At 38.1% G+C, this 12,332-nt stretch overlaps 3 protein-coding genes across 3 annotated transcripts in view; 1 reads left to right on the top strand and 2 right to left on the bottom strand.

The window, feature by feature from the left end:
* Window positions 1-12,332, bottom strand: part of LOC101310880 — a 1,534,871-nt gene that overhangs the window by 1,350,654 nt on the left and 171,885 nt on the right. The gene's annotated exons all lie outside the window — the stretch shown is intronic.
* LOC101310384 lies at window positions 2,200-4,086 on the top strand. The gene is made up of 2 exons (XM_004293545.1): window positions 2,200-3,761; window positions 3,996-4,086. Exon 1 carries the CDS (start codon window positions 2,526-2,528, stop codon window positions 3,696-3,698), a length of 1,173 nt encoding a protein of 390 aa, XP_004293593.1. The 5' UTR covers window positions 2,200-2,525; the 3' UTR covers window positions 3,699-3,761; window positions 3,996-4,086.
* LOC101291314 (probable WRKY transcription factor 19-like) lies at window positions 4,502-7,878 on the bottom strand. The gene is made up of 4 exons (XM_004293484.1): window positions 7,006-7,878; window positions 6,565-6,888; window positions 5,320-6,450; window positions 4,502-5,157 (listed from the first exon to the last, which is right to left on the bottom strand). The coding sequence occupies exons 1-4, from the start codon at window positions 7,861-7,863 to the stop codon at window positions 4,666-4,668; spliced, it is 2,805 nt and encodes a 934-aa protein (XP_004293532.1). The 5' UTR covers window positions 7,864-7,878; the 3' UTR covers window positions 4,502-4,665.

Genomic DNA, 12,332 nt, shown 5'->3' with positions numbered 1-12,332 from the left:
GGCAGATTTGATCCATCAATTGATTTCAGTTAGTTCGAAGCCTTAACGATCACCAAATGGGATGAAATTTTGCAGAAATGATCTACATATATACATCTAAATATTGAACGGTGGAGATGTTGATATATGATTGAAAAGTTGGTCTAATGCTTGATCCCTCATATATGTCAAAAAAAGGGATCCCTTAGTAGAAGGGCCCTGTATATGTATATATATATATTTATTTATTTATTTAAAAAAAGAAGAAGGTTTATATGGATTATGAAATGATTGAAATTTTCTTGTCTATTAGGTGTTAGAGGGTTGTTGTGTTACTAAGTTGATGCCTAAGTTTTTTTTACAACCTATATCAAAACTGCTAATTTGATTTTCTTTAATGACTTGCGTTTGATTATTTTTAATGTTATTTTAATATGTTTATGTAATTTGTTGAATTTAGACAAAAAAGAAAAGAAAATTGAATTTAAAACATGATTTTGATAATGTAATGAACTTATTTCATATTTTAGTATATTTTTATGTATTAAAAATATATAAATATATTATTTTATTTACTGTGTCCAAATCATGTCAAAAACTCAATTTTTAAGTTTTTATCGTGTCGTCATGTCGATGTCCGTGCAACATAAGTGGCTTACCATAAGAATAGGCACAGAAGGGCACAGCATAAAAATAACTAAAATAAGGTACAGCAATGTTGGGCTCAATATTCTTCTTGGGATTGATGGGAAAAAAAATTAAATAAAACATTAAAAATGCCACCCTAGCACTTCTCCAAAACCCCTCTGTTCTGTTTTGGGGTTAATTTGGTAAAGGTCTGGTCTTCTTCTTCTTCACTATAAACACCACTCGACCCTTGTTTCGGGATAATTGTGATTGTTTCACGTAGTAACAAGGCTATCAAGGATTCGGTGAATTGATCAAGCTAGCTAGCAAGGACACCCACTTGGAGAGTCAGGAAACCAGACTGAATTGTAGAGTACAGTACTGCAAGGCTGCTGGCTACAGCAATCAGTTCTATCAGATGTACCAACCATTTGGACTCGCTGTACTTTGACTGAGATTCTTTTCAACTTTGCTTTTAAATTTTGAAAATCCCTCTATGTATCACATTCAAGCTTCAATTTCTACCACTATATATATTAGGTAACTCTGTGAGATTACAAACATCTTATTACTGTTTCTGTAGATGGTGATCCTCTTTATATCTTTCCACAGCTTTCTTGAACTGCATCTAGCATAAGATATCTGATCTCTGCATGCGGTTCAATAAAGCTGTGGGAAGATACAAACAGGTTCAAGAAAACTGAGTTCATGTACATATATATGGTTCATCTATCTTCTTCCTTTCTCTTGCTTGTGCTTGAATATTGTATGTTTCAACAATTATAGTTCGATTCAGAGTGTATGTATGTATGCCTTAAGTTAATTGCAGTGATTCAGGAGTATATGTGTATATCATCTTGAAATGGTGGCTTATCTGTTACATTCTGTGCTATGCATGGGTTTCCTGAAGCAGCACTTGTTTCACTAAAGGGTCTAGCTTTTCCTTCTTGTTGAGTTTTGCGAAGGTATGACATATGAACCTGCAAAAACTACAACTGCATAGCAACCCAATATATGCGGCTATCGCAAAACAAGAATCCGATGACATGATGCATTTTAGCATATAGTTTTATGAAATCTGGTTCTCAGCCAGCCACAACATGCAAAAGAACTATTATAATCATGGTCCAATAGATTCATGTTCCTTTGTTTCGGTTTCTTTTTGGAGATCTTGTGGTGGACTAATCTAATGACAGTTTTCGAAACATAGTTTCAAGAGAGGTAACTGAGTACTTCTCACTCTCACTTGTGGTATCTTCAACATGTTGATGGTCCATGGCCACAGCATTTCCGTCTTGGCGTCGAGCATACAGAAAGCCCACCCCACACCTTTTCACCTGTTAGAAAGTAATGCACATTGAAACATATCTAGAATGTTCTACATTGATCAAGTTGTCTTAGACTGAAGTCTAAGGAAGTCCTAGAGCTAGCTAGAATAATCTAGATTAATATAAAATGATCATGAAAGAAGTGTAATAAACTAAAGCTAGCTAAGTGGTCTAGGATGTTCTAGAGAAGACCATAAGGTCGATGGCTACTATGCAAGGTCGGTTAATGACCTCTATAAATATGTATGCAATGTAATCAAACAATGCAACAAACGTATGAATGAATGAAGCAAGCATTCAATTGAAGTAGTCCTCCTCTGTTAACATCTCCTCTATCCTCCTAAACTAGTTGTCATAATAACCCTGTCCTAATAACATCCTTCTCCCAAGTCCAGCTCTTACATACAAAGTCCTAAACACTTTGTTCTAGCCCATCACCACTAAAAGTTTCCGCACATAACAATTTTTAAGAGTGGTATCATAGCCACTTCTAAAAACCATTAGTGGTATCAGAGCCTAGTTCGATCAAGAACTTTGGGCGTTTATTAAAGCTTGCTTCGATCAAATTTGGGCTGTTAAAATTTGTCCACCATGTCTACCTCCACCTCCGACCAATCATCAATTCCTCTTCCCATCTTTAAGGGAGAAAATTATGATTTTTGGAGTATCAAAACGAGAACTTTCTTCGTGTCTCAAGACCTATGGGACATTGTAGACAAAGGGTTCTCGACTTCAGAAAATCCGTCGGTGGAGCAACTAAGGCAAGAAAAGAAAGAAAGACAAGAAAAGAAAGAAAGACAAAAAGATGCGACAACATTTTACGCCATTCAACTAGCGGTGGACGACACAAATTTCTCAAGAATCATAGGAGCCACAACATCAAAAGAAGCTTGGGATTTACTAAAGGAGGAGTTCCAAGGAACTGCAAAGGTACGTTCTGTCAAACTTCAAACTATGAGGAGAGATTTAGAAAATTTAAAAATAAAAGAATTTGAGATCGTAAAAGATTACTATTCCCGACTCAAGGAAATAGTAAATCAATTAAGAGCCTATGGAGAAAATATTAGTGAGACTAGAGTAGTAGAAAAAATACTCATTAGCCTCACTAAAAAATATGATCCAATAGTGACTGCCATCGAAAACTCAAAAGACATAACAAGTCTTTCGGTGACAGAATTAATAAGCTCTCTAGAAACATTTGAAAAAAGATTAAGTGGTCGGAATGAAAGTCCAATAGAGAAAGTATTCCGAACTAAAATCAATCTACAATCTCAAAAAGATGAAAATGAAAGAAAGTTTGATGAATCTTCTAGAGGAGGAGATAAACCCAAATATTGGGTAAATGAAAAAGATTTCAAGGAAAAAAGAAAATATCCTCCTTGTGGAATTTGCAATAAAAATAACCACAAAGAAGAAGAATGTTGGTTTCGGGGAAAAACAAAATGCCGAAACTGTAACAAGTTCGGTCATAAAGAAGAAAATTGTTTCTTCAAGAAAAGCCACCGAGCAAACTTTTCAAAGAAGAAGAATGTTGGTTTCGGGGAAAAACAAAATGCCGAAACTGTAACAAGTTCGGTCATAAAGAAGAAAATTGTTTCTTCAAGAAAAGCCACCGAGCAAACTTTTCAAGGGAACATGAGCAAGAGGAGCATCTCTTCTATACTCGTTATGACATGGCAGATGAAGAGAAAAATAGAAGGTGGTACGTCGACAGCGGCTGCAACAATCATATGTCAAAAGACAAGAACAATTTCTCCAAGCTAAAGACTACAAGAAAGTCACAAGTGAAATTGGGAAATGGAGATATCGTCAAGACAAAAGGAAAAGGTACGATCTCTATCCCAACTACTAAAGGAACTAAATATATTAATGATGTTCTCCTAGTTCCTAGCTTAGAGCATAATCTACTAAGTGTTGGACAAATGATGGAAAATGGATACACAATATTATTCAAAGGAGACTTCTGCAAAATATTTGATAAGAAAAGAAGTCTAATATTTAAAATAAGGATGAAAAATAGAAGCTTTCCAATTCAATGACAAGATACAGCCATGAAAGCAGAGGTCAAGAAAAACATTGTGCGAGAGAAGAAGCAGCCGAAGACTCCACAAAGCCGACCTAATCAAGAAAGAAGTTCAAGACCAAACATCTATAAAGATGCAATGAATAAGAAGAAGGCCGAACAAAGGCTACCAAAGAATGATGCTGACAAAAGGCTATTCAAGAAAGAAGCAGCAAGAGCGAGACCATCGCCAAGACACTTCCAAGACCGAGACATGAACTACTATGAGATTGCTCGGAGCTAAGGAGGAGTGTTAGAAAGTAATGCACATTGAAACATATCTAGAATGTTCTACATTGATCAAGTTGTCTAGAGAAGTCTAAGGAAGTCCTAGAGCTAGCTAGAATAATCTAGATTAATATAAAATGATCATGAAAGAAGTGTAATAAACTAAAGCTAGCTAAGTGGTCTAGGATGTTCTAGAGAAGACCATAAGGTCGATGGCTACTATGCAAGGTCGGTTAATGACCTCTATAAATATGTATGCAAAACAATGTAATCAAACAATGTAACAAACGTATGAATGAATGAAGCAAGCATTCAATTGAAGTAGTCCTCCTCTGTTAACATCTCCTCTATCCTCCTAAACTAGTTGTCATAATAACCCTGTCCTAATAACATCCTTCTCCCAAGTCTAGCTCTTACATACAAAGTCCTAAACACTTTGTTCTAGCCCATCACCACTAAAAGTTTCCGCACATAACAATTTCTAAGAGTGGTATCATAGCCACTTCTAAAAACCATCATCACCCTATACTTGAGCTCCTCTTCCTGGAGTCTACTGTCTGCGCGTACATAGAAATGAAAAGAGGCTTCAGTGGCATTGGTATAAGGAGTGCATCTCACCTTCTGAAGGGAATCGTACCACGCCACTACCAGATGATCTGAGTTGTCGTCATCACAATTGATCCAATAGCTCTTTTCATTGCTAAACTCATAAGTATGACTTTCACCATTTTCGCTTTTGAAAATAGATTCACCCGCGCATTCCGCGTCCATTGCTTTACGGAAGTCGACAACAACACAGAAAACAAGACCCAAAAGGTTTGCATCTTCAGACCAATGTAGAGGAAGCGTGATATCTATGGAAGATCCCTCCATTTGATAGCTCACCCAGTTTGGGATTTTATTTCCCGAACATCTAACCTCGTACTCAAATCTCTGTACATAAACACAGACGATTAGCTCAACAGGGGTATTATAAGCAATCATTAATTTGAGGGATTCGCTTTATTGTAGTATAGATTTATTTTAACTTGTAAATTTAATTAGAAGCAGCGGAATACATGCACACAGTGCTTTTTAGCAGAGAGAGAGACGTACTGGATAATAAGCTGTTGCCTTGTTTCTAAGTTGTGCTTCATCCATTATGTTCCTCCTCGCATTCTCATCCAAACTTTCGCAGTTACAAAATATATGCAACTGGTAAGAACCTCTTTTATCCGAACCTTCTGTGAGCGCAGTTGTCAACCCAGACACTGTTTTCAATCTCGTGCAGCCACTTGCATCTATAAATTCCAGAAGATATGGGAGCTTGGGTAAAGATTCAAGGCGCTTGCATGCCTGTAGATATAATCTCCTCAGATGTGATGCTTGATTGATGGTTGAAGGTATGCTCTTAATCATGGTGCCACTCACATCTAATCGAGATAACATGTTTAGGCTAAAAATGCAATCAGGGATTTCTTCTAACATTGTGCAGTCACTGAGGTCTAGTTCACTCATCGAAGACCATAAAATGACCGACGAGGGAGGCAAGGTGCTGTTTGGGAAAGACTCAAAGCTTCTACACCCAGGTAACACTAATTCATTCCGCCCAACTACGTTTTCTATCAAAGAGGGTAGGTCTTTAAATTTGGTTTCTCCTAAACTAAGATTCTCCAGCATTTCCATAGGCTCCAAGATCCCAGGGAAGTTTTCGAAGCTAGAGCATCCAATAAGATAAAGGATCTTAAGAGATTTCAATTTACAAATGCTGGTTGGGAGACTGACAAACCTTTCGCAACTTTGCAGGTCAATAGTTTTTAATCCCAAGAGACACTCGATTGACGAGGGCAATGCTTCTATACTTGTCCCACACAACACAAGAGATGTGAGGGAATACATCTTCCAAATGCTGTTTGGAAGATTCTTAATGCCCTCGCACCCATCAAGATTCAACCTAACAAGTTTTTCATGGGACCAAATTGAGGAAGGCAAGTCTTCTATTGCAGTCCCACCTAATTCCAACGTAACCATATTGCATGGGACATCTGAGAGGACACTAAGATTCGTGCAACTTCTCACATTCAACGAAGTAAGCTTGTGAAGATTTTCAAAATAGGAAGGAACTTCAACCAACCCATTACATCCTTCAAGGTTTATCCTCTCAATGTTTATACTCATAGAGAGATCTGGAACTTCAACCAGCTGCTCAGAATGGCTGAGATCGATGCGTTTTAAGTTCCTAGGCTTCTGCAACAATTTTAAGAAGAAATAGTAAGAACAACTTGGCTTGAATATATAACTTTTACATATAGTGCATTCAATAGTTAATACATGCATGCAGGAACTAACTTGGTCACATACCTGGCCTTCACCCCAAAGTCTCTGGAGTTGGCTACCAGGCATAGAAAGGTCCGTAAGATTTTCAGCAGAAAATGTTGATGGCAAATATTTCAAAGTATATTCAGGCCAGCTGAGATATACAAGGGAATCAGGAAGATATTCAAGATCGTGAAGATTAGAGTGCACATTGCAGTCCTTCGAAGGGTAATAGCAGTGGCCCGTGCGATCTTCACCGTATAACTTTAGAAATTTTAGATTACACATCTTTTTGAAGGCTTGAGGAGTCAACTTTAGCTTTGTAATCATAGAGAGGTTCAGGGATATGCTCTGAACCTTTTCGGTCCCCTGACAATTGATGAAAAGCATAAATCAGCATATATTGTCTCACAAAAAAAAAATAGATATAGTCAAATGATGCCGGCCATTTTTATAAACAAGTGTGTCAATGAATTAGGCTCTCACCTTGTTCTTTTCCAACACATGACATATGTCCTCCACAGTACACAGCCTACTGCGCTTTCCAGGCTTTGCAGGATATTGTTCACGCTCAATTTCCCAACCCATTTCTTGTACCACATCATGCATCCACAGGTAACGAGTTCTTTCTTCCAGGACAGTCCACTCTTTGTCTTTGATGGATATGAGGGACATATCTACGAGAATGTTGATTCCAGTCTCCGCAAATAAATCGCATGCATCTAATTGTTCTATTGCACTGCATATTTCATGTCCTTTGTGAAAACATGCGATATAAAGAAATATCTTCCTCTCATTTTCTCCTAATGCATCATAGCTTAGCCTATACACATTTTGAAGTTTCTTTTCAGGAAACCTTTTCAACTTTCTCAAGAAACTTCCTCGTTCTTGTGTACTCTTGCATCGACGAAACAAGGAACCCCAGATTTTAAGGGCCAAGGGAACTCCCCCAGCATAGTGCACCACCATTCTCACCAACTCGGTATATTCTGCTCCGTACCTGATTTCCTTGGAATTATTCAAGTCGAAGAGCTGGAGTGCTTCCTGATGATTTAGCTCCTTTGCCTCGTATATTATAACATCATGGTCTGCTCCTTTCTGCAGTCGTTGCATCTCTCTAAGTTGATGCATATCTCTGGTTGTGATAATGATTCTACTTCCTGATCCAAATTGAATTTGTTTACCAACCAAAAAATCTAGTTGACTTACATCATTCACATCATCAAGCACAACAAGAACTTTTGCACGAGAGAGCCTCTTTTTGATTAAAGCCGATCCTATAGATGGAGTGCTGATCCTTACATTTTCATCCTTCAATAAGTTGCGAAGAAGTTCATTTCGCATATCATATAGTCCATGGTTTTCTGATTTTTCCCTAACATTTGCAAGAAAACATGAAGCTTCGAATTGAGATGAGAGTCGGTTGAATACAGCATCAGCAAGGGTGGTCTTACCTATACCACCCATGCCCCAAATACCTACTGTGCGAACACCAACATCTTGTGGGACAATGCATAACAATGACTCGAGTTTCTGGATGCGACTTTCAATTCCAACCAGGCCGTCCAAATCGCTTAAACATTCTTGATTCAACTTCATCACAATATCTGTGACGACTGCCTCAACCAATTCAGACTCAAGCCTAGCATATATAACCAATGACAAATAAGTAATAGTTGAGGTCATGATCGTATAGTTAAAATTATTCAGGAGTATGAACTACTATAAAGTTGAAATGTTACCCAAATTTGCTTGAATCAAACCCAGCTAGTTTGGATGCTTTTGTCAAAGCATCCCTCCACTCTAGCACCTTGTCCGTCATGTTCTTGAAACGTTCTTCATGTTTAAGAAATGCGACTGCATAATTCTTCCTCTGGTGGCGAACATCTGAAGGGTCTAATCTGTAGAAAATGGGTACAACAATTTGCCCATGTCTTTCTTTGCATATCAAAATATGCACAAGTTCGTCCAAGCACCATGTCGAAGAAGCGTAGTCTTGTGACAAAATGACCACCGCAAGCTTTGATTCCTCTATTGCTTCAATAAGGGCAGGTGCAATTTCCTCTGCTCTCACAAGTTCATAATCTATGTAGGTTTTGATATTCTTCCCAACTAGAGCCTTATAAAGATGACTGGTAAAAGTGATGCGGGTGTCCTCGCCTCGGAAACTAAGAAAGACATCATATATAAAAGCATGAGCAGAAGAAGAAGCCATAGAGCCCGCAAACCAGTCCACGATTTAGAACTTGCAAAAACCTTCTTCCTCTGCTACATAATGATATCCATGGTCTAGTCCTTGGAGATGCTAGCTCTGCGGTTAGAAGAAAAAAAAAAAAAACAAAGCAATAATTAAAAATTAATTGTTCGAGCGTTTGATATACATCAATCGACAACAAGCATATGATGAATACTTACATGAGAAACTGATTAAAGTAGACCAAGCAGTGTGAGTGAAGAAAGAATACAGAGATGTTGTGCTGTTCATATCAATTTCCAGGTCCAGCTTTACTAGAATTCTTGGTTGCAGAGGTAAAAACAAGAAAACTAAGGAAATTTCCACGTACTTTGATTAGAATATCTTCTCAATAATTCAACCTGAAGATGAAGATAATGTTAAGAACTAAGGAAAGAGGGGAAGAACATCCACTACTGCAACATGGCCAACAGGGTATTATTCAAGGAAGCTTTCACCAATTTCTTAATCATATTCAAACCTTAGATTAACAAGTCAAGTCTTTTGTCTCTAGATATGTGAGGAACTACTGAGAAGTTTTACATAAACTAAGTAACACATAGACACAAATATACAATACAATCCAAAGAGAAAGTATGTACGTAATTTCTTAAGTTCTAGTCAAATGAAATTACTTCGAGAAACAAGATACATATAAAATGCCCCAACATCTTTGCTTTCACTTCTACTTTCTTTTGTTCCAAAAAATCTTCTATTTTGTTTTAGAAACTCTAACCATAATGGATTTAAGAATGTAAAGGTCTACTACAAGAGCAACTAGATTCAACTACACATTGTAAATTTCATGCACTTGATGAATGTAAAGATCAGTACTCCATATATAGTCCATACCAGTTTTGGAAGCATTGAAACTGGTTTGCTGCAACTAAGACAAGTTGAAGCTGAAATTCACAGGCCTTTCAAATTGGGCTTTAACGATATTTTTAAAGGGTGGACCCACAACCTGCCTAGGCCCAGCCCAAAATGATTTCCGCCTAGGCCCAAAACCAGTCAAAATTTGACACGCGATCGGATTATGTGCCCGCCCAGCCTTCCTTAGTATGATGCCGCCGCCTCCGCCGCCCACTGTCCAGCCTCCTCCGGCGATGTGGGACCCTCAGTCGCCAGTGCCGACGAGGTCCTCAATCTCCTCAATCTCCAGAAACCACGAAGCTAGATTGCCCAGAAAACAGAAGAAACTTGAATAGTGTTGGGATGTAAATGTTCATTGATACTCACCCAGTAGGATTAGGCGTTCTTTCTGACTTGTCGATCGAGCTGGTGCGGCCATTGAAGCTATGGTAATCTTGCCGAAAGTTCAACTCATTTCCAATCATCATCATCAAATCAGACTCAAAGTGTTTGATTGATGCTATCACTTCTGCCTCCATTTGCAATTTCTGAAGCATCTACCCTGATTCCAGCAACGTATTGTCAATTTGGAAGCTTATACACCCAAGAATACCGTAACAGTAATTTGTCGAGACCAAGGTTTTCTACCAGATATGGTAGCTAGCTTTCTCGGAACAAAGTATCTTATGCTACAAGACATCGGAACAAAGTACATTTTGTTCTACCGGCTCTTTTTTTATTAATGAATGGGTAAACCTATTAGAAGAGCCCAAAAAAAATCCAATTACAAATTAACTATAAAAAAATTATCACTCAACTCAATTCACATGAAAAAGGGTAAAAGAGATGGTAACCCTAAAAATAAAAAGTTTACATCAGACCCTAATCGTCTAGCACAACCGCCGCCGCCCAAGCAAACACTCGTCATTGCTGCTGCCGCCGCCGTCAGGGACTAAGTGGTCGCGAGATGTGTCGAAATGAAGGGATGAAGACCGATAATCCGCTGCCAATAAAATCCAACTTCACAAATCCATTCAAAACCAAAAAAATGGGGATGAAAAAGATCACACCATGCAATAGCTTTCTCAAATCCACCAAAGAGGCTCAATCCGAAAGGGAATCGAGGCCAACGAATTGGGACAACATACACGGAAACCGTAACCGAAGAACAAAATCGATAGTGAATGGCTGGGGGGTGAAACACCCACGCTTATTGAGCACCCATAAACCTTTTAGTAAGTGATCAATCTCACTTTTGAGAGGTGGTTTTCTTTGGTAGATGGTGGGGAGCTCATGTACGTGAGGTTGTGGGGGGATGAGGGGAATGATGGAGGTTTATGGATTTGAAGGGGTTGTTGGAGGATCAACAGAAAAGGAGGAACAAGGTCCTTTATGGTTAAACATAAGTCAGAAAATAACCACAAATTGGGTAAAAGCACCACTAAGGTGAAATCTAAATTATCGATATCAAGGATTGAGATGAGAAGAAGCCAAGAGAACCCACCCCTAACCTCAAGCCTTTGATCTAGATCTAGGAGATCTAAATCTAGGCAAGAAAGAAGGGGGAGGGAGGAAGGATTGTAGGTCTACTTTCTCTCTCTAAACAGGCTCCGTGCCAAAAATAAAAAAGATTTGGGCTTCACCCAAATATGAGGACCACCATTCCACCAACAAATTTAGCCCGCTCTATTTTCAAATCTTACCATTTAACAAAATTCCACGATCATACAAAATGAAAAGAGATAGGGCTCAATTGTAAGTTTGTAACCAAACATATTCTATAAGTCTTCATACATCCTTAAATCCAACCTAGCTAAAAAAAAAAAAAAACAGTTCATTTCTGACATCATATATCAAAACCAATAACATATATGTAGATGCAACTTCTCATTACATTAACGATACGAAAACACTACCATTAAAATAGTCTATCGAAGCAACAGCAAAACCATGACACGTCAACTCGACTAATGACATTGACCCGACAGAGACCCAAACTCTCCCTCAAAGAAAAACGGGCGACTAAACTCAATCAAAAGAACTAAATAAAACCAAAACGACCAAAAAAGAAAAAAAGAACCAGACATGGCCAAACAAGAGCCCATACCCATACTACATCCGACTAGACTTCAAATAACTAGGCTCAAACGTCAAATCGGAATAGATCCAACCACTCCTCTCTCAACCCAAAACCTTTGTTGCATCACCGTTCCACCACCATAGTCACCGTCGCACCATCGACATCAAAATCTCGACATTCCTCAAGTCTCTTCGTACCACTGAAGCCACCCGCAAAACCCTAGCTAGGAACGGATCCAAAGCCAGAAAAATCCTAGATCGTCTGTTATCCATCCCATCAAGTCGACGTCTTATCTATCTTGAGACAAGCTTATTAAAGATTTGATCTTTCATTGATAGTTTTCTGTTTATGTAAAACCCAATAAATCTACCTTTTGCTATGTGTTCTCTAATGACTTCAAATACTACGTACTAACATATTCAAAACCATAACTTTGCATAAAATTAACGATAAAAGTTATGACAATAAAGTCATAGATTTTGAGCATGACACCAAGATCTTTTTTTTCATATTTTTGTAGAGTGGGGGCCTGGGGGCTCAATCCCTACAGTTTGAGCAACGTCCCAAACTAACACTACTACAGTTTGTTTTGGCAAAAGATCATATATATATATATATATATATATATATATATATATATACACACGT

This window comes from Fragaria vesca, linkage group LG3 (genome assembly GCF_000184155.1).
Source record: "Fragaria vesca subsp. vesca linkage group LG3, FraVesHawaii_1.0, whole genome shotgun sequence".
Lineage (NCBI taxonomy): Eukaryota > Viridiplantae > Streptophyta > Magnoliopsida > Rosales > Rosaceae > Fragaria > Fragaria vesca.
The sequence above is the reverse complement of the archived record's forward strand: the minus strand, read 5'-3'. Positions and strand labels throughout refer to the sequence as shown.